This window comes from Coffea eugenioides, chromosome 4 (assembly GCF_003713205.1).
Source record: "Coffea eugenioides isolate CCC68of chromosome 4, Ceug_1.0, whole genome shotgun sequence".
Classification (NCBI taxonomy): Eukaryota; Viridiplantae; Streptophyta; class Magnoliopsida; order Gentianales; family Rubiaceae; genus Coffea; species Coffea eugenioides.
The window spans coordinates 10,465,623-10,488,484 of NC_040038.1; the positions used below are offsets into that span (position 1 = coordinate 10,465,623).

Below are 22,862 nucleotides of genomic sequence, written 5' to 3' on the forward strand. Positions count from 1 at the left end.
GCCAATTGGCTGGCTTTTAAGGATTGGTTCAGGAAGCATTTCTCTTGTTGGGAAGCAAGGAATCAACTTATTTGGGACGATAAGAAAGATGAACGCCTACCCCCTAAACAACAAACCACCCTCGATCTTCAGACTTGCAAGGACGTTGGCCATGTCGCAAATTTTTATACCAAAAATTTTGCTCAGAGGCAATAGTTGTTTGTTTCCATGCACTTTTTGGATAGGTTGATAGTAATATTTTGTTGCTTGGGATCCAAACTTTGATATTGGTAGCCCATTGGCTTTTAAGGAATCAACTTATTTGATAGTATGTGGGAACTGGGAAGCAGGGAATCAACTTATTCGGGATGATAATAAATTTTGTCCTCGTACCATTTTAGACTGGATATCTACTATATGATGCAAATTATCCTTGCCGTCAAAGTCAAATCACCACCAAATTTATTCTCGGAATGACAAGTAATCTGAACCATCATTTCAGATTATCTACGTAAATTTATTTACTTGCATTATAAGCACATTTTTTTATATTTTTAATTTTATTTTCATCATGTCAAAAAAATGTTATGATTATCCTAAATAATCTCCTATCCAAATACATTCATTGTCTTTCTTGATTGCGGTATTTGTCTAACATTCAAAAAATCCATCTTATATTAGACCTATTCTTTAAGATAATTTGTCGGTCTCTATTGATGATGTAATTTTGTTAAAGGTAGATAAGATTCAGGTGTCCTAATACATTTTATCATATAATGAAATTCCCATTTCCTTAAAAATAAAAAAAAAAGATGTTGGAGAGAAGTGGAGTGAAAACTAAAAGTCAATTTAAAAATGCTTCTAGAAAATTCTAATTTACCTTAAACAGAAAGAAAAAACTAAAAACAGAAACAAATCATATTCTGCTATTTCCTTTTGAAACTTTTCTTTTGTCTCACAACCTTACTTTTTCTCTTTTCCCTTTTCCCTTTTCTTTTTCTTTTTATTTTTTTTTATTTTTCTCTTTTTCTCTCTTAAGCTCCCAAATTAGGCTGAAATGTTGATTATGGGTTTGATGACTTGTTTAAAATTGGCGGCATCTGTCTTTAATTGTGCTTAACCTCAACGTGTTATCCTCAACATAAGAATGTAAAATTACTCTTCACGGTGATTTTGGCTTTCTAAAACTTGAATAAGAAAGATGAAAGCCTATCCCCCAAAACAACAAACCACCCTCGATCTAATGTACTTACAAGAATGTTGGGCTGTTCATCCCATTATTGACATAATCACATACGGCCATCTCGCAAATTTTATACCAAAATTTTGCAATGAGGCAATAGTTGTTTGTTTCTTATGTTGTTTTCCAATTCATGCACTTTTTGGTAGCCGTTCACTACATTTATCTATGGGATAATTTCATAAACCTTACAGGAGATTTTTGACTATTTCACTGGCTTCTCACCAGATTTTAAAAATTATGTTAACCTCCTTTAAAATGTATTATTTTATAACATATATGTCCAACTAATAATTAAAAAGTGATATGAGAAGAGAGAAGACAATATGATTCCATCATTACCCGTTATTTACTCAATTGTTTAATTAATCTAATACCAGTCTAAACATTAAAGAAAATACTAAAATTTGCTATTTATTATCAGGGATTAAATTACATATGGCATCAAAAATAGTATATCATTATATATATATATATATTTAACATAATGTAAGATCCAAATTGCTCTTTTTAGTTATAAACTCACTGTCAAACAAGATCAACAACAAATGACCAAAAAAATCTATAACAAAAATATTACAAAGAGCAAATTTTAATACCATAAAAATCTTAGCAACTAACTTTAATATGTTGACAAAAATAGTTATGATGTTAAAGTTTGTTATACGTAATATTTGGTTACAAATTTTTTTGATGATTTGTTGTTGATCGTGTTTGATAATGAATATGTAGCTAAAAAGAGTAATTTGGATCTTATAGTAAGTAAATGTATAAAATGATATACTATATGTGATTTAATCCTTAATGATAAGCAGCAAATTTTAGTATTTTTTTTAATGTGTGGGTTAGTATTAAATTAATTAAATAATGTAGTAGATGAGGAGCAACAATAAAATTAGATTATTTTTTCTCTCCTAATGTCACTATTTAATTGTTGATTGGATCTAAATATTACAAGATAATTAACCTCAATGGAGATTAGTATAATTTTTAAAACTTGAAAGGAGGCCAATGAAATAATCAGAAATCTCAGTAGATGTTTTTGAAATTATCCCTTTATCTATTTATCTGCGCAACTTGCAAAAGTCCTTTTCGCTGTTTTGGTCTTCAATCTTTTCCTAGCGAGCTGTTTTTATGTGGAAATCATACTAGGGTAGGTAATCATCCTTGTCCCCACCTTCTTATATCTTCTTTATCCAATATTTAATTGGCTTAGTAGAAAATTTCTATGTACTCCACTGCTTCCCATTTTCTATCTCTCGTCCCATCTTCTAAACAGGACAATTAAAAACTTCTTTTCCAAAGCTGGAATACGAAAAATAATTGGTGGAGAGATGCTAATTAGAATCCTAGTACAGGCTCCTTTGCTTCTTTTGCCGAAAGTTGCTGCAGTAATCAAAGTTCTCAGGCATTAAAAATCAAGAGTCTCTGGCTATACCAATTAAACCTACTATTTTATACCCCTAGAGGATTAATCCATTCCGCCGTCCTCCCTAGTTATTATCACAAAATATGTACACAACTTAAACCTTCTTGTCAAAAGTTCTCCATGCCCATGTAAGTTGGGCTTGGGGAACCTGCTCTGGAGGTTTGGCAGTGCTTCAGTTTTCTTCGAATCTTTAATTAACTCATCTGAATTCATCATTTTTCCTTAATGTAGAATAGGAGTGGGTGTAGAATAAAAATTATCGTATCGACAAAAAAAGAAATATTCGGCACTTGGGATTTTTTCTATTTTGGCCGCTGGCAATGACCCTTATCTCCATTTGTCTCCATCACCATTTTGGACAGCATAGCTGCTGAAAGTATATGGCAAGCGATTGAATTCTAACTTCAAAAAGTAATGCTAACATGAAACCAAGTGGTTGGGGCAGGTGTAGTACCAGTGAAGTCCTGGTACCATCATAAATTTATGAAAAAACATGGCATTAAGTTTGGTCAGTTTGTACGAGCTGAAAATGGTATGGGAGTTTGAATAAGAACAGAAAATTTTGAAGAAAATAGTAGATGACCTAGGCTTTGCATGGCTGGATAATGACACGATGACATCGAACGGTTGACAGTAAAGTCAAACCTAACGGAAAGTCAATTGACTGTGAAATCTAACGGAAAGTCAAACGATTTCAATTCGATTACAAATGGTACATTCATTTATAACTTTATAAATCCATCAAATTCATTTATATAGTGCTGCAACTCTCATAATAGTACTCCTACTCCATCAATCTACCCATGGTTCACATGTCATTTCGGTGCCAACCTCACTCTACACAAAAGATGCATTACTTTCATTGTAATGTGGTATTGCAAAAACTAGATCTCTTCACTCTACACAAAAGATGCATTACTTTCATTGTAATGTGGTATTGCAAAAACTAGATCTCTTTCTATTCTCATTTTGATATTTTTTTGCTTAGTTGGATTAGGCGGGATGAAGAAGATGATAGAGGTTGAGTAGTTTAGCACTAGTTGTTGCCAGCAGAAGAGGAGGAAAAGAGTGGTTAGTTTAGGAGTGAGAATGGTCGTTTTGTCCATCATTTACTTGTGCGGGACTAATACTAGTAGTTGTGTGTGTTTTATCTAACTATCTTGCGTTGCTAGATTGATTGATGTTTCCTCTTCTCCAAGTTTTTAATTCTGGTCCCAATGCTTCCAATATGATTGACCAAAAATACCCTTTAGTTTTGACTCAATTTATGTCTAAAATGACCAGAAGTTTTTAATCTTTACACTTTTAATTGTTTAGGGGCCAATCGAAGATAAAATTTAGATTAGGGACCAAAACTTGACAATAACGATAGTTTAGGAGCTCCTTAAGGTTTTTTTTTTAAACTTTTTTTTTCCCTCGGTCCCATCAGAAAAGACCTGATTCTAAGGTCGTAACCGTATCATGAAAATGAGGAAAATGCAAAGTTCCTCGCTGGTTCCTCCCGTGTCCCCATCTTCAGTTTTTGTCCGATTGGATCCACAGCTTTAAAGCCTTGCCTTCAATCAAAAGTCCAAACAGTCAAGCAGTCCTTTTCTAGCCATTGCTTCTTTCTTCCCGTTGATTTTGCCCTTCCAACTTGCTTATACAGTAGTACTTGAACTGCTACAATCCTCGGTACTACGCACCCAAAAATCACCAAACATTTCCCCTCCAAAGTCTCCAATCGGGACCATTTTTCCTACGCCAAGCTATCTAAACGTCATTCTCTATCAACCCAATAAAACCCAACTGGAAAAAAAATTGGTTGAAAGAACCCATCCCAAGAAAAACTCCAAAAAATTCTCTCCTTTCTTGAATTTACATCTCTTTTAAAGTAAAAACCCAAGAGTCTTCTGATCAATAATGGCAGAGAACCCATTGGCCAATTCCAATACTTCAATCCAGATCCCATTGATGGCAGAGAACCCATTACTATCATCATCAGATGATCTAAAGGATACAGTTCTAGACAAGCACTTAGCCAAGCTGGAAACTTTCCTCAGAGTTTTTGGGTTCTGCCAAGACTCTCCTTTTGGTTCAATTTTGTCATGGCTGGCTTTTGCTATATTTGCTATTTTGCTTCCCCTTTGGTCTATTTACTATGCTTATTGCTCAAACTGTGAGCATTATCAGATCAGAACTTTTGAGCTTGAAATTTTCACCTCTCAAGCTGTGGTGGCTGCCATTTCTCTGCTCTGTATTTCCCATAATCTGAGAAAACATGGTGTCAGAAACCTCCTCTTTGTTGATCGATGCCATGGAAACACGGCCCAATTTAGACAGCAGTGCATCCAAAAAATCAAAGTATGCTTCTTTCGTACTCTTTTTTCTTTTTCTTTTCCATTATTTCTTCATTTCTAATCTAAGATTGTTGGGTTCCTTAAGAATTTATTCTTTAGTTTATATCGTAGCTTGGTGGGTAGAAAGGCATAAGTGTTGATAGGGAAGTGGACGAGGAAGACGGAACTTTAACTACTGAGCTACATGCCCTTTTCTTTTGTGTTTGTACTTTAACTTTACCTTTTCTTTTTAATGGAAACATCATAGATCTCGTTTCCTAAATTTTTCCTGATTAGTACTTTCTTTTTTAGGGAAAAAATTTTGGGTTATATTTATGGGGGGTTTTGGCTTTTGTTGTAGAGTTGGTCTTAGCTGAGTAATTAGGTTCCAAATTTATGAACAGGTCTTATTTGAGGAGGTTTTAGATATAGCAGCACTAAATTGTTTTTATTTTAATTCTCATTATTTGTGTAATTCTTGTTGTGATACTTTCTTTGACAGTTTTTTCGAAGAAAAAGGAATTAACAAAATTCCGATATTCCTGATATATAGGTTAATCTTTTATTTCTTTCCTTTGGGTGTATTACTTAATTGTTTTCTAATTGTTCTAGTAGTGGGTTGGGGGAGGAGGAGGTGTGGAAGAAGCACAGAGAGGGATGGGGACTTGAAATCCATCCCTTTTTTAGAGATTGCAATTAAGGCCCTTAATTACTGGACTATAGTGGATCATTGTGTTGTTGAACATATAGACCTGAGGCAATTATGCTAATGTCCTTTATTTGCTTCCTTTGACTTTTTTATAAGTTATTTCTCTATCAATCTGTCCAATGTCAGTTTTGAGTTGCAAAATGGTCCTACGGGGTACGCATAAAGTACCTTTTTTCTCCATTTAGTATGATAAATTTATCCGTTCTCTGTGCGGGGTGTGTGGTGGCCTGGTGGGCTTGTGGGGTAGAACAATGTGATGTAGCCTACCAAGCTATTTGTACACCAGCAGTCCCAAGAGTTCTCATGGCCATAGAAACCTACAAATTCCAAAGGAAATTATAAGAGTGGCATACTTACCGCTTTTGCAATTTTACAGTGTAATCCAGTTCAGTTACAAATATATGGACAACAGCTCTTGATAAGCGAGCAGAAATGAAGAAAACATAGGTTGATTAAAACTTAGTAATACTTTAGGATACATGTGTCTAACTAGCCAAAACTGTTTAAACATCGCTAAAATTCCACCCTCAAGTGACTTAAATTATGTGGGTGAAAAGAACTCTCATTGTAAGTTTGTGGTGTCCCACAAACACGTCTTTGAGTTTTTCTGTTATGAAAGTGACTGCTGAGAAACTTATGAGATTGCTTTGTCCTAGGTTGAGTAAATGCATTCTTGAAATTATCAGTCAATGCGAAAAAAAAAAAAGAAGGCTTTGTTATATCCATGGTCAAACACGGCTATTTTTGAAGATTTCTTGTCCCACTAAACTTAGTTATTAAATGTTAAGTTTGGAAACAATATATGGATCTGGTGATTTGTCTTAATGATGGTAAATTACCCTTCTTGATACTGCATCGAGTTTACCTTCATCTGAAGTTCGCATGAAGATAGTTCTTTTGGCTAGTATCAAAAACACACTTATAAGCAGTACATGTAATAGGGGTTGTCACTGTAGTTGAAATTGATGCACCAACTAATGCAGGAATATATTTATCTTTTTTCCTTTAAAACTCGAGAGCAGAGGTCTGTCTGCAGCTTTGCTAAAGATTGTGGCCTACTTGGTTTAGCCCTTCATCTTCTATGAAGATTCAGTAATGGACCATGTCCTTGTTGTGAAGCAGGCTGTTACTAATTCTCTCGTTGGAAAAGAATTTAGAATTTTGACCGGTGGTGTTAAAATCTATGCAGTTGATGGTTAAGAAAAGCAGTTATCTGATTTAACTTGGTAAAACTGTCAAATGAAACTGTACTCCAGTTGGTATAGATGGTAATTTTTTTTCAGGGTTTAATGTTGCTTGTATTTCCAGAACAGTGTAATTAATGGACATCGTTCATCGCAGGGGTCTGTGTTTAGGAAATAGAAGCATTTTATTCATTGCAGACATCTATTTTAGAAATTAAAGAGAGTCAAATGGGTTAACGTACATGACTTTGCTTCAGCACCTGCCATCATGTTCGTAGCTGATGTTCATTTTCTGCTTAAGGTATAGTGTCAGAGTAAGAGAATGAAATAAAAGAAATAAAAAATGATATTTACTACCTACATAGCAAAAGGAAGTGGATGGGAAGATCTTTCCCCCCTCCAAACTTGATAACTTATGCATACAAAGCTTTACTTCTGATCTACAAATTTTATTGTAAACAGGAGAAACTATGAACTTGTGAAAGTAAAACATTGATATCTTGTGCGTACTAGGCCAATTCTACATAAATTTATGTGTATGAAGAAGTATTCTCTTGCTTCCAGGATACTAGTTTGCTAACCTGCTTTTGTGGACTTTTCTTATTAGATCTCGTTGTTCACTGCAATTTTTTGGTTGACCTTCTGAATTGAACTGCAAACTTTTGAACTAACTTTTACTTTTGGTGGTGATTGCCCAGGCCTTTTACCGTTCAGTGTTCACATGGGTCATCATTTGCTTTGTCTTAAAGACTGCTCGTGAGGTCACTCGTGCCGTATATCTGCGTGATAAACTTTGGTGGTGGCCTGTTGTGATTCTGGTTGCTTCACTTGTTTCTTGGACTTACTCAACTATACTCTTTCTGCTGGGGACATCACTGTTCAATTTGGTAGGGAATTTCCAAGTGATACACTTCGAGAATTATGGAAAACTTTTAGAAAGGGATCTGGATCTTTCAGTTTACATTGAAGAGCACGTGCGTCTTAAATACAACTTATCTAAAATAAGTCACAGGTTTCGTGTTTTTCTTCTTATGGAATTCTTGGTTGTCACAGCCAGTCAATTTGTAGCTCTATTGCAGACAACGGGAAACAAAGGAATAATCAACTTCATCAATGGTGGTGATTTTGCAGTAAGCCTTTGTAGCTAGATTATCTTATGCTATGGACATAGTTTCAGTTTTTAGGTTTGTGTGCACATTTGAGGATTATATATATGGAAACTCGTTTACTTGAGGAATAGTCTTTGTCAACTTGATAATAATTGAGTGCTCAAAGGCATTTTTTTCCAACTTTTATTACGTGGATGATTTCTACATATTCTAAAATAAATGGAAAGGTTAACGACATATCACTAGATGATGTCCTTTTGCTACATATGAAATCCCAAAACTCTTGAGGTGACATCTCAAAGCAATGGTTGCTTGATTTTCCTGATGACCAACTTTTTTTTTGTGCATTCCGTTATATTGATCTTTTTCTTGAATTAGGAAATGGTTTGGACTCATAATTGTTGCTCTTTTATGACTGTAGGTATTATCCATTGTTCAGCTTGTTGGAATAGTGCTTTGTCTGACTGCAGCTGCAAAGATGTCACATAGAGCTCAAGCTCTTGGAGCAGTTGCTAGTAGATGGCATATGCTGGTTACATTTAGTTCTAATGATGCTTGTGCATCTGGCATTTCAACCAATGGTGGAAACTTGGAAGTTCCCAATCCCATGGGCGTATTGTCTGTTAACTATTCAGAAAGTGATTTGGAGTCCAGTGATTTTGTGTCTTTGCCTCCTCGACTACCACTTACTCAGATGACATCATATCACAAAAGACAAGCCTTTGGTATGTAAATATGTCAATGATGCTTAATTTTTCTAATTTTTTGGTGAAGGATTTTATTCTGCATAGTTCCCTAGCAGACTATTAATACTCTAGAACGGCTTGAGTTGGATATTGCTTTCTGAATATATAGCCTCGTTGATAGGCTTACTCATGTTAATAAGTAAAAGAACTGGAAGCTCTTGTGTATCATTTATCATGTTTACTTGTCACTAACGCTGTCAAACTGGTATATGCATTCTGGAACCATGTTCTCTGTTGGCTGCATTCCTTCACATCATCTAAGTTTGGTTTAGTCATCTTTCATTACTATTATTATAATGCTTGAATTTCTTTATCTTGGCTGTTATGTTGGGAATGCATTCATTCACAAACTCATTCTTAATGTGGCCTAATGAGCTGCCAAACACAGCTGGTGTCGAATTGAAAGTCAATTATCATTCCTTGACATTTTTTTTTATTTGTTATGAATGTCGATGTTATGTTTTGAATAAGATTTTTGAGTTTCTAGTCTATTTTCCTTGTGATTTTGAGGTTTAATAAACCTGGTCTTCCACAGGAATTTCTACACAGTAATGTTCCTCTTTCATGCAGATCCAGTGGGACATCCGTTTCAGTTTTGCCTCCTTACAATCTGTAGGAACCCTAAAAATGTTATGCATTTCTAATTTTTCATCGCAAAGCATCTTAATCACTTTGCGAAAATGGGCTAGTATGAGTATTGTAGAATGTCTATTGAACCACACTAACATATGCCAGTTGCATGTCCTGGAGACCCCTTAGCTGAGAACAATTGAGGATTATGAATATACGGTTTATGTTTTTTTGTTACTACATTTTGCATATATAGTTTATGCAGTCCCGGATACTACATTTTGTTTCTTAGCATCGGCGAAAATGCAGTTTAAGATTCCACTGTGATGTGCTAGGTATGTAAAGGACTCGTTTTAGGATTGCTTTTGAAATCCATATCTGGCTCTTATTATGGAGCCTAATAAGTTGGTCCAATTTTGTCCCTGGCTTCTTAAATCCCTGTTACCTTAGGGTCTCCAATGAGGTTTTAAAAGACCCTTCCTTTGCTTCCGAATTGTATTTCCCACTGATTCCTTTCAACTATATGCTTTTTTGCAGTATCATATGTGCAGTCTAGTACTGGTGGGTTTACCATTTTTGGTTGGATAATCGATCGGCATCTCTGCAACACAATTTTCTTCATCGAGCTCTCGCTCGCCTTCTTTGTACTGGGTAAGACCATCACCATTACCACCAGATGATGCAAATGCCTCGAAAATTCATCGATGAGAACTCGGCCCCCAAATTTTTTTTCATAGTTGGGGCATCTGATCAAGATCACATTAACAGGGGTGAAACTTTTCTCTAAGAAGGAGACTTATCTTTATTGTACCTGAGAATTTGGTCCTGCTTTAGCTTTGGATCATTATATTGATGAAGAACTTTGGTGTAATCAGACACGGCGATTGTTTTGGTTGAAACTCGGCAAAACTGTTCCAGTGTATTACTTACTTCCTGTCTGCTATGCCAATTTTCAGTCGTGTATCAAAATCTTCTGTTCCCTGATTCAAAGAATGGCATTTATGCTTTGACAAGCCCCTTTTGTTCATTTCTTGTTAATATTTCTAGGTTCAAATATATTGGGTACAATTTCAACATTTATTCCGGCAAGAGCAAGTTCAGTCATCGACATTTCTGTCGTCACATCTTTTGACTGCCGTTAGACCTTTAATGCAAGTATTTGAAAAAAAAAAGGGTAAAAAACAAAAAAGTCTCCCGTGATAAACATAATATACAGAAAAGCCTTTTATAGTTTTAAAATGTACAACACGACACCTCATACTTTGAACTAAATTGTAAAGTTGATAGAATTCATTAAACTTAACGGAAATGGAAGAAATGATCAAAATGCCTTGATCTAATTAAGCAAAGACAGCTCAAAAAAATCATTTGTTTTATTCTCTAGATAGAGAGAATTGAGATATAAAAATTAGGTATAAAATTTTTTTTTTTAGGTTCCAATAAGTTATTTCGGTTAAGTTTAACGGATTCCATCACCTTTACAATTTAGTTCAAAATATGAGATGTCATGTTGTACGTTTTAAAACCACAGAGGATTTTTCTGTGTATTAGGTTTTCCACAGAGGACTTTTTTGTTTTGTACCAAAAAAAAAAGGATCTTTAATGCAAGTTTTGCTTTCACATTAATCTCTGAATAAGTTCAGTTAATTTTTTTTAAGTGGAACGTGTTGAATTCAAAGTCTCGTACTTGTTATTTCTCGTATCTGATCATTCTATTCAATCCTTTTATTAGGTCCAGTTAAATTGACATCGTAGATATATTAATTAAATGTGCCTTAGCTCTAAGATTTTGGTTGATGTAGTTCTCCAATTTGTCTGCTTATCGTGTGTAAATTTGACGATTAGTGCGTCATACATGCTTAAATATTAACTTATGGGTATCAACTTGTTCAGTTTTTGGTTTAGCATATATTAATAGGACGAGTTTTACCTAAACCCTTGAGTATCATTCTTGTTATTTTTTTCAATAAAATAACCATAATCTCATTGTAATAAACCTACTTTAATCTCATTGCAATAGACAAACATGAAAATCAATTGATACAACTTATTATCTCATTGTATCATTATTGTTATTTTTTCAATAAAAAAACATAATCTCATTATAATAAACCTACTTTAATGATAGAAAATACACCAAACGTGTAACAGACAAATATTCTTGTTATTTGTAATTCACTCATTTAAGAAAATAATGTTTGTGGTATGTTGAATATGTGTACTATGTATACCTGGCAATTGGACGGATTAATATTGGGTTTCATTAAATGGGTTACACCCAACCGCCTAAACTTTAGATTGGTTAATTTTGAATTGGGTCATCTTCAAATCCATGACCCAAATATGACCCAATATATTAATTAATAGATTTTGATACATAAACTCTCTCAAATATATTTTCACATACAAAAAAAAATTCACACACACAAACACATTTTTGCATAGATAGACATATTTCACACACTAAAACACTCACAGATATAAACGCACACTCACTTTTTAAGTTCTTTTGAAATACTTTACTTTTACACATATAAACACACTAAAATACACATGTATGATATGGGAGGAGATAGGGGTTTTGGCGTGGGTTAGTGGTGTCAGAAATGGATTTAGCGTAGTGTGTATTTTGCAGTAAAATGAAGAAGGAATCGTGTTATGAAAGCAAGGGTAGTTGCCTTGATCAATTAAGATCTCTTTAATGTCCAACTCTGCTCTGTCTATCAGAACTGAGAATGGGAATGGTGTACTAGTACAACAAGAAGTGGGAAAGACACACATATGATATGGTGTCTGCAAATTTTCTCCGATTGTTATTTTTTCCCAAAATTTTTTTTATGTTTTATTGAACGCATTTTTTAATTATTTTGTTATTTTATATATATTAAATTGTTACAATATTTTTTTTAATAAAATTTTCAAAAAATAACAATTCAAATGGGCTTATATTTGATTGCATGACAAAAGAAGAAGTGGCGAAAAATATTATGGAAGTAAAAGGAGTGAAATACTCTGAATATAGGAAAATAATAAAACATCGACGCATGCAAGTAAGTATTATAGCTAAGTAGCTCATATAATTTTGTTAAGTATCCATACATGGAGGCCCTGCTTTGGCTCATGTCTCATGCTGTTTCATGAACCATGAAATATTTCTGTATCCCATATCCCATCCCTTGTAATTTGTTTATTTATTTTTTAACTTAAGTTGGGTAATTGTGCACAACACAAATACCAAAACCGCCCAAAATGTACGTGGGTTTTTATTATCCCATCCAAAATTGACCCAATACCCAACTTACCCAATCTTTTTTTTGAAGAAAGTTAGATATATAAACCTACCCAACTTACCCAATCCAACCTCTCAAATTAGTGGGTGAGTTAGGTGAGTTGTTGGATTTTGGGTATAATTGCGAGGTCTAGTACTATGTTATTGAAGATATGTTGTTTGTCCTTCATAAAAAAACAAAAAAAAAAAAAGATATGTTGTTTGTCGCATAATGCAAGTGATTAGTGTCTAAGATCCACAATTAATAACTTTTACACAAATTAACAAACGGGTCAAGGATGATGGGGAATGCCACTGTAATGGCACGCTTAAAATACTCCCTGAGAATAAAGAGAGAGCTATTGCAGATAAGTATTGCAGACTATTTGGCATTTGCAGATAAGTATTGCAGACATGGATGACATCAAAGCTCCAAATTTGCTGCCCATGATTGACCCCAGTAATCCGCCAAAGCACGCCTTCCAAAGTAGGCACAAGCATCAAAACTTATATCCCATATCCTTGAATTTATCAAGAACACTGCCTGCTGAATCATCCTTTATGGCTTTATCATCAGCTGACGCGCACAATTCCATGAATTCTCCTGTATTTGGCCATAAAGATGACACCCCTTGTAGCTATCCTTTGCTTCCCCGAAACCCAATTCGTCAACCACCATTATTTAAAGGTGACGTGCCGTTTCTTGAATTCTGCTACAGTTGTTCACTCTTTAAAACTAATTGTACTCGAGGGGTTTGAGGAAAGGTCTGTGAGAGAAAAATGCTGGGATTTGGGACTTTCAGCCACTCTATTTCCGCCGGAAGAAAGACTGAAATGGGCTATGATGTACCAGAGGGTGTGGATATTCGGGGTAGATATGATCCTGAGTTTGCCAGAATTCTTACCAGGGATGCTTTGCAATTTGTTGCTGATTTGCAAAGGGAGTTTAGGAACCATATTAAGTATGCCATGGAGTGCAGGAAAGAGGCAAAGATGAGGTATAACAACGGGGCAATGCCAGGATTTGATCCAGCTACCAAGTCTGTGAGGGATGCTGAGTGGGTTTGTGCACCAGTGCCCCCAGCTGTTGCTGATAGGAGGGTTGAGATAACAGGGCCAGTTGAGAGGAAAATGATCATCAATGCACTCAACTCTGGGGCCAAGGTTTTCATGGTAAGTTTAGAAATTTCGAACTTGGGATTTTCATATCTCTGACATTGCTTAATGATGGACACTGAAATTATTTGTTCAAAATTTGGAAACTCAGCTTTTGGCCGTAGTACTTATCTTTTCACGTTAATATGGTCTCTGTATTCTAGAAGAATGAAAGTGTGCAAATTAGAATTGATTGGACTATAGTTGTAAAATCAGACTTACGCATTTATCAATCTCAGTTATCAATCCATCCTTGATTAATTCAACTATCTTCAAATCCTCAGGCTGATTTTGAGGATGCATTGTCACCAAGTTGGGAGAATCTTATGAGGGGACAAGTGAACTTGAAAGATGCTGTTAATGGAACTATAAGCTTTCATGACCAAGCTAGAAATAGAGTTTACAAGCTCAATGAGCATACTGCTAAGCTTTTTGTCCGCCCAAGAGGTTGGCATTTACCCGAGGATCATATATTAATTGATGGTGAACCTGCCACTGGTTGCCTAGTTGACTTCGGCCTCTATTTTTTCCACAATTATGCTGCATTTAGGCAGAACCAAGGTGAAGGATGTGGTCCTTTCCTTTATCTCCCAAAGATGGAGCATTCAAGGTACTTGTGTCTTCTTTCTCTAGGCTTTCTTCAGCATTTGAGTATTGATGTTAGAAGTAGGACTTAAAAAATTGAGATTTTACGTCTTCTTGGACAGTTCCATGGTCATGCTTATTTCACTGCTCTACCAATAGCTTCAATATTACTGGCAATGCAATGCTCCAGATATTTTGAGCTTTAAGATTAATATTTGCTTCACCATATTTTGTTGTCCACCATAATAATCATATTCTGTCCTTTTTTTTTGAGGTTCTCCAATTGTTGACATTAATAGCTTGCGTTGTTATGGCTGTGAAAGCTTCATACCCCATGCCAAATTAGTGGTTTAATGTTTTTTTGTTGCAAGTGTCATGATCTTGAATCAACTTGTCAACTTTTAAAGGATGCATTTGTAAAGCATGCATCTAATATCAGCGAGTATGTCCAACTCTTACAAGTAGTTAATTTGCCAACAGAGAAGCTAGGATATGGAACAATGTATTTGAGAAGGCAGAGAAAATGGCTGGTATTCAAAGAGGAAGCATTAGAGCTACTGTTCTAATTGAGACACTTCCTGCTGTCTTTCAAATGGATGAAATCCTGTATGAACTGAGAGATCACTCTGTTGGCTTGAACTGTGGAAGATGGGATTATATATTCAGCTATGTCAAGACCTTCCAGGCTCATCCCGATAGACTGCTGCCAGATAGGGTCCTAGTAGGAATGGCTCAGCACTTCATGGAAAGTTACTGTGATCTACTGATCAGGACCTGTCACAGGCGCAGTGTGCATGCCATGGGAGGAATGGTAAGTGACAGCATTCTTGGAATAGGTGCAATAAGCAAATTTGAATTAAAAGAAAAAAAACTATGGAACGTATTCTAAATTAAGACTATTGAGTTCTGAAACGTGGAATAGAAGTTAGAATTTGTAATATGTAGCAGAAGCCTGCCTTTCTTTTCTGTCTTAATAATTGAAACAGTTACATTATACTACCTCATAAAATTCATATATTTTGAACAGGCAGCTCAAATTCCAATTAGAGATGACCCAGCGGCAAATGAAGCAGCATTGGAGCTAGTAAGGAAGGACAAACTGAGAGAGGTGAAGGCAGGGCATGATGGTACTTGGGCCGCACACCCAGGGCTGATCCCCACATGTATGGAAGTTTTTACCAACTACATGGGCAATGCTCCAAACCAAATTGAAACTATGAAGCGAGGAGATGCTGCTGTCATAACTGAGGAAGACCTCTTACAGATACCAAGAGGAGTTCGAACCATGGAAGGCCTTCGTCTCAATACCCGAGTTGGCATCCAGTATTTGGCTGCATGGCTAACTGGAACTGGCTCAGTCCCTCTTTACAATCTTATGGAGGATGCTGCAACCGCTGAGATAAGCAGAGTCCAGAACTGGCAATGGTTGAAGTATGGAGTTGAATTGGATGGTGACGGCATAGGTGTGAAGGTGACCGTGGACCTCTTTGGGAGGGTTGTCGAGGAAGAAATGGCTAGGATCGAGAGAGAAGTTGGAAAAGATAAATTCAAGACAGGCAAGTACAAAGAGGCTTGCAGGATATTCACACAGCAATGCACAGCTCCAGCATTGGATGACTTTCTGACTCTAAATGCCTACAGCCACATTGTCATGCATCATCCTGATGGATCTTCCAGGCTCTAAATGGTTCCTTCCTTCGTTCCCCTAATACCTGGAATATCATGTATTGTCTAAAAATTTCCTTGTTTCTTATGTTTCGATTGGAAAGTGTTCTGCTGCTACTTTTGAGTTCATATTATCTGGAATATAATAAATTTGAGTCTGTTTGGGTGTGGATTTAATCTCCAAACACTATTTAGCTTGCATTATAAGCACATTTTTCAATTAGCTTTTAACATTCTCGGCCTTTTTTTTTGTCTCAAATACATCATATCACAAAAAATGCTGAAGTGTTATTCAAGTTATTTTTCTAAGTATCTCCTGTCCAAACATACCCCGACAACTGGGGTTGAATGATATGTCCATGTGGACAACTGAATTAGTTTCTTTTGTAGCTAGAACTTCTGTGAATGGTCATTATCGAAGCCTAACTAATATTGTAGAAGCTAATTAACGCATTCGAGGATATCATAGTTTAATGCTCTCGACATGGCTGGCTGGAACCAGAAATATCACGTTTCATGCAGAACACCTGGCAGGCAAAGGAAATCTGAAATCACCAATTAATCTTTTTCTGCAATTGATACAACCTAACTTGATAGGTGTTGACAGGCAATAACATACACTTTTTCTTCCCAAACAGGTTCATTATTAATAATCAAATGGTCTGTATTTGTAGTACTTGAGACTTGTACATAGCTGGGATTCAAGATGGGTAAACGCCAATTTAGTCACTTTGCCATATGATGAAAGTTCTGCAATTGGAATTCTGAAGCTTCATGAAAGGAAGAAAGAATTTTTATATAGATAAATGCTTCAGTTTTGAGTAACAAGCGTTTCGTCTTGAATGGGCACCGGAAAGCAAGCACGAGTGAAGTCAGAGATCATTGAGAAGTTTTTGTGGTGGTTAATGATTGCATAACTCCAAATGATAGCATGTCTAGTTGATAGTATGTATTCATATGCATCCGTATGTAAGACAAAGTGGCAGCATCAAACTGAAATTTTGATGTCGATGGTTTCCTTTAAAACTGCAATGCTGGAGCAAGAGCTATTGACGATGGAGTGGAATGTTGCTGGAATTTAATTGTTGCTATGAACAGGGCTGCAAACGAATCTCGCAAGCGCTCCCGAGTGAGTCGGTTGGGTCAAAACTCGACTTGATCTCAGTTAACATTAAACTCGAATCGAGTTTGAGTTGATCAAGTCGAGCTCAAACTTGAGCCGTTTGTTTGTATATATATATATGTGTGTGTGTATATTATTTATCAAGAAAATATTACTATTTTATTTATTTTTTAAAAAATAAAATAATTTATTTTATATTTTTCAAACTTGAACTCGAGTTTGATTTGGCTCAAATTTGAAGTCGAACTCGAGTTTAGTAAAATTGTGACTCGACTAGATTAGGTCATATTTTGATCCAATTCGACTAATTTACAGCTTTAACTATATAAACATTCAAACGTGATTTTCTCTAAAAACATTCAAACTTCTGATCTGGCAACTTAAGTTTGATGCCGTTGAAAAAAAAAATATTTAAAACTTTCTTTGTTTGGTTTGATAATCTTTGCAGCTGAACAAGAGATTTTCCTGAATTTTAAATTTTTACTTCCTCCAACTAACTATGAATTTCCCAGTAAATTGAGGAGGGCCATTTGGTGCCCAGCCCCCTCCTCAGTCACATCATGGCTCCGCCCATTCAATCATTCAGGCATCTAACGGGGCCAGTAAAATGGTAGTTGGTCTTGTAGAAGGGTGGGACCGGCCTTTGCCATTGCAGGCGCAATCACAAACACTAGCCCATGGTTGATGTCTTCCAAGTGTGCGCTAGTGATTGTACATTTGTGAACATTTTTTCTTTTGGAGTGACAGTTTGAGTAAAGCATTATTGGACCACATCAATTGTTGCTCAATCAAAGTTTTCAGGTAACAATTGTAGAGGTTCCCAATCCTCATTTTAGCATGACAGCAAATTTATGGTACATTTTTTTTTTTCTCTTTGGGATAATTTCAGAAACTTTCCTAGAAGGTTTTTGACAATTGCTGCCACCTCTCTTGAGGTTTGAAAAGTTACGAAACCTCTCCTGAAAGGTATGTCTCAATAACAATTGATGATGTAAGAATAAAAAAGTAATTCAATAAATATTCAATATTAACCCTCTTTGATATGTAAAACAAATTAAATACTAAAAAGTCACCTATCACCATTGTTTGTTGGATGAAAATTTCAAGTTAGATTTTTACAAGAAAAATTAAGTCATGTTTTGAAAGTTTTCTTTTCTGGTACTTCGGACATTTTTTTGGTTAATTAATTTTTAAAAATACTTGTTTTAACAAATGCCTCCCCAATCGGTTGGTCGACTTTTAAATTGATAAATCCAGTCAAAAAATTTGAAAATGAAGTATAATGCACTAGATTATATGACGTTAGAGTTTTAGAATAAAGAAGTATCACCAAAAAAATAATTTTCATTTTTCTCTTTTAAACTCATTTTCACTTAAAATTTGTATAGTTTATGAAAGCTATCTCAGTTCTTTCATAGCACCAAGGGAGGTAACTATAATTTTTCAAACCTTGGGGAAAGTGGCCATGATTATCAGAAACTTCAAGGGAGGTTTTTGACATCATCCCTTGTTTTTTGTTTTTTTTTTTTTGTTGGGGGTCCTAAAAAGATTAAGAGGAGGGAACCCTACTGAACTGAATCCTCATTTTAATGTAAACTTTTTTTTTTGGGGTCCCAAAAGGTGAAATAGGAGGAGAAGGTTACCCCATTTCAAGGTCAGAGCAGACTACTAACTAACACATTTTTTAATAATTTATTCTTTTTATCTCCACATCGAATCTTTATGAAAAATAAATAGGAGTTATGCCCTCCCCTCCCGTGTGATAGATTGGATTGGGGGGAAAAAAAAGTGAACCTATATGTTTGTGATGCGACGAAGTAAGAGATTGGAAAAGATGGTAGTTTCATAGGGACTACCATAGAGCATGGCAAGGGTAAAAGTCAAGTACAAGCTGACACATTGCATGATTCTAGCCCATTCCTTCCAACTTCTTTTGTAGCACGAAACGGCTAAGGTCTAACTTTTCCCATCCTCACTTGAGTCAATTCGTTACCCCTTTTTTCCCTCCATCTGGGCACAGTCCATTTCATTCCACCTATGTTATATTATTATATGGTCCTTGTCACAGAAAGAATTTTGCAATCCTAACGACGGCTTAAATTTTCCTAATACACATTTCGTAAGTGTGACGAAAATGTTAATGACACTTCATCTCTTTTATAATTTTTTATAAAAGTATTTGAAGAAGTGCATAGTGGAAGGTCAATTTTTTTATCGGGAGCCTTTTAACAGTAACTTATAATTTACTATTCTTTAGAATTTACTAGTTGTTCCATTTTGATTGGTCCATCTTTTGCATGTTGATAGCTTGTATTCTTTTATTATATGGTTTCAATTCCTATTTGTATCGATAAAAGAGAGAAAAAGATTTGCAGTTGCTACATGGGCTCATCAATTTTAAATTACCATAGACAAAATATGAACCACAGAGTTCAAGAGTTGACTCACATAAAAGCGTTGCACTTAATAAAAACAGACTACTACTGGGTTTGTTTGGATAAGAGGTTATTTAAAATATTTATTTGAAATAATTACTGTAATATTTTTTATGATGTGATGTATGTAAAATAAAAAATTATTTATATAATATAAGCAAAACAAAATTTAAAAAACTTTTTTTTTTAAATCTTGTAATCCAAACACGCCCAGATACGGTTAAGGAGGCAGAGAAAATTAGGAATATACCGGACCAGTATCAATAATGATCCCCAAAAGAAAACAATTTCATTGACCGACAATTAGCAGTTTCATTTTTCTTTTTCGAGTATAACATTTTATCTTTTCGAGTTAAACATTTTTACAAATGATCCTTAATAGAGGAATAGGGGATGGAAGATGAACCCAACTAAAGAATCCGAAAAAAAATATATTTTAAGAAATTCTGGACTCAAAATAAATTAAATCACTTTTAAAAATATTTTAAGAAATTCCGGACACGAAATATAGATACAAGAGGTTTCGAATCTCTTACCTACACCCTCTAGCTCAGTTGGCTAATTAGCAGTTTCTTGGTTCGATTGTGAAACCTCTTCTTTCTTTTCATTTCTTTTTCTCTTTGTTTGTTTAGCTTGAACCGGAAAAAAAAAAAAAAGAAATTTAGTACATCGATGCATCATTTGAACAGCAAAAAGAGACGCAATATAGTAATACAGACCAGATCTACCTATATTCCAGGGAAAAGACATCATGATGTGATAGTATTAATACTAGTTAAATAGGCAGATTAAGCAAAAAAAAAAAAATCTAAAATTGATCATCATCAAGAATCAGCTAAGTATCAATAACGAATCAAGTTTAGCTAGTGAGATCAAGATGAAAATCACTACTAGATCAATAGCAATAGTGTGTCAAAACTAGTGAGTAGCCATTCTTCTTGTTTATTATGTTCTTCTTGATGGAAAGTTTTACACACACCAAATCACACCATAAAAAACACACACAAAACAGGAAGAGTGTTCAAAATCAGTTCGTGGTAGCAGATCCCATTAAACACAAGAGAGTCAAGCCAAGAAGATCTTCTTGGACTTCTTTGTCGGGGACCAAACAGTTGATACAACCAGCTTTGATGTTGTTCCACAAAAAACCAAAAATAGTTCACTAAAACAAAACAAGGAACAAAAAACTATTAACAATTTCAACTGTTCGTATCGATCCTCGCATGTCCTCGTCTCTCTTTTTCTGCATTAAAAACTCAAAATATTACTGCATCTTAATTAGTTTTTTTTTTTTCGGGCCTGATTTTCAGCGACCGAGTGAAAGAGCAGCCTTAGTATCCAATCTCCATGCAAAGCCATGGCCACCACCCAGTCTCCACACATCACACGGAAGAGTCAGGGAACTATTCCCCTTTCCGCACGTGACCACCCTCACCCTGCACGTGAACGCCGGCCAGTTCTTTGGTGGCAGCTCAAATCCTTCCTTCATTACCAGCCAGACCAGCACCTCCTCCGACGACGACTCCGCCTCCTCCTGGCCCACAACCATCGCCCGGTACGCCCTGTTAACCCAAACTACCCTACTCATGCCCTCCGTTACAAACCCCGGACACGTGTCCCGATCTAGATTCATCAGCTTCTCCTGGTCCGTACACCCCAGTCCTCCACCGTACACATCATCCAACCCAACCCCAGCCCATGTTTCAGTTACGCATTCCACCCTCACCCACGTCCCCACCACCCTGACCGGCTGGCCCACCATCCCACCCGCCTTCCCATCCCGCTGGGACGACCCTCCACCCTCAAAATTCAACCACATAGGGACTTTTGCTTTCTCAACGCCGCGAGAAGAAGCCCCTCTTGCCGGACGCTCCTGGGACGAAGAGGAAGACCGTTGTTTCGTCTCAGGAGTCTCCGGCAACAAAGGTAGAGTGACAACTCCAACCCCAACACCGTCTCCACCGGATACCGATCCAGTGGAGACGGTGCTTCTACCGCCATTCATCGACTCGTTTTCTTCGGGAGAGGGGGATTTTCTCTTCCTTGCGCACTTACACTTCTTTGTCACCCCACCATTACTAAAACTAGCAATCTTCTTCTTACCACTATTTCTTACGTACCTTCTTTTTGCTCGGCCGGTTTTCACGTAAGCTCCACTGTTCTCCGCCGTAGAGCTCCCCGAACACGAGCTGTTTGTAGCCGGCTTCGGCGCGATCGGCCGATATCTCAGCATTATACGGTCCATCTTCGACATATCGTACGTATTTCCAGCATATCTAGCTATGCAACACCCTCCTCTTCCATCCATTTACTCACAAAAATTCTTTTTTTTTTGGGTGGTAAAAAAAAAAACGAAAGTTGAAAGTTGAAACCCTTCACAAGGGTGAGAGCTGATAAAGGAAGGAGAAGGAGGATTGGATATATAAAGGCAAAGAGCAGGAGAGTCCGACGCGTGTGAGAACTGCTCCAACACGTGTGAGGGGAATGGTACGAACAGAAGAAGAGGTGATTGGTTGGAAGAGGAGACGTGGCGCTGGTACAAATGGGCCCCACGTGAAGAGGATGCATAAAGGGGTCCCACGTGAAGTTTGCCGTGATTGGGCCCCACGGGAGGACCAATCAGAAACAAGGGAGTGTCCTTAAGTACTAGGGGGCTAAAGGAGGGGGCCACGTAATGGGGTGTCTCATCGGTGCCTAGAGGATCGTGTAAGAAGGGATTGTGGAAGTTCCAGAAAAGGGACACGTGGGCGAATCGCAGTTTGGTAGGAAGGCTAAAAGTCGAAAGCCTTGGGGTTTCTTTGATTTGATTGCTCCACGTGGACGGTGGACGAGGACAAGATTTATGGACTCTAAATGGGTATCTTAACTGGATTTTATTCAACTTCTCCAGGACCATTAATTCCACTAATGTCCACTTTGCTCTTTTTCTTTTCTCTCTCTCTCTCTCTTTTTGTTTTTAAGTACCACATTTTACGGTTCCATTGAAAATCAAGAGTAGATTTATCCTATAATTGTTAGATGCCATAACATTAGGAATGTTTACTGTAGCAGTTAGATATTTCATTATTTAGAATAATAGTATAACATTTTTTGTAACGAAATGTGCAAAAAAAATGATTTGAAAATATAAAAAATAACAAAATATACGTGTAATTAACTTATTGTAACTATTAAAGTAAACCTTTTATATAATTTTTAGATTTGTTTAACGAGTGCCCTTTCGAATGTTAAATTTTTAGAAATATAAGATTAATTGAAAAAAAGCGTATAAATGCAAGAAAAAATAACAATTATTAGTATGTATATATACCTGGTAGATTGAGTAAAACATATGTGTGTTAACGGGT

At 36.1% G+C, this 22,862-nt stretch overlaps 3 protein-coding genes across 4 annotated transcripts; 2 read left to right on the plus strand and 1 right to left on the minus strand.

Annotated features, from left to right (window-relative positions):
- Positions 1-4,154: 4,154 nt before the first annotated feature.
- On the plus strand, positions 4,155-10,297 carry LOC113768205. Of its 2 annotated transcripts, none has more exons than XM_027312471.1 (4): positions 4,155-4,991; positions 7,558-7,746; positions 8,390-8,693; positions 9,822-10,297. In XM_027312471.1, the coding sequence occupies exons 1-4, from the start codon at positions 4,551-4,553 to the stop codon at positions 9,962-9,964; spliced, it is 1,077 nt and encodes a 358-aa protein (XP_027168272.1). In that variant the 5' UTR covers positions 4,155-4,550; the 3' UTR covers positions 9,965-10,297. The 2 variants fall into 2 exon arrangements, with proteins under 2 accessions (XP_027168272.1, XP_027168271.1); XM_027312470.1 differs by having other exon boundaries at positions 4,157-4,991; positions 7,558-7,989.
- Positions 10,298-13,024: 2,727 nt separating this feature from the next.
- On the plus strand, positions 13,025-16,147 carry LOC113768437 (malate synthase, glyoxysomal). The gene is made up of 4 exons (XM_027312787.1): positions 13,025-13,725; positions 13,992-14,317; positions 14,773-15,103; positions 15,320-16,147. Exons 1-4 carry the CDS (start codon positions 13,333-13,335, stop codon positions 15,974-15,976), a joined length of 1,707 nt encoding a protein of 568 aa, XP_027168588.1. The 5' UTR covers positions 13,025-13,332; the 3' UTR covers positions 15,977-16,147.
- Positions 16,148-20,533: 4,386 nt separating this feature from the next.
- Positions 20,534-21,885, minus strand: LOC113768214. The gene has a single exon (XM_027312481.1). The coding sequence runs from the start codon at positions 21,821-21,823 to the stop codon at positions 20,822-20,824; it is 1,002 nt and encodes a 333-aa protein (XP_027168282.1). The 5' UTR covers positions 21,824-21,885; the 3' UTR covers positions 20,534-20,821.
- Positions 21,886-22,862: the final 977 nt, after the last annotated feature.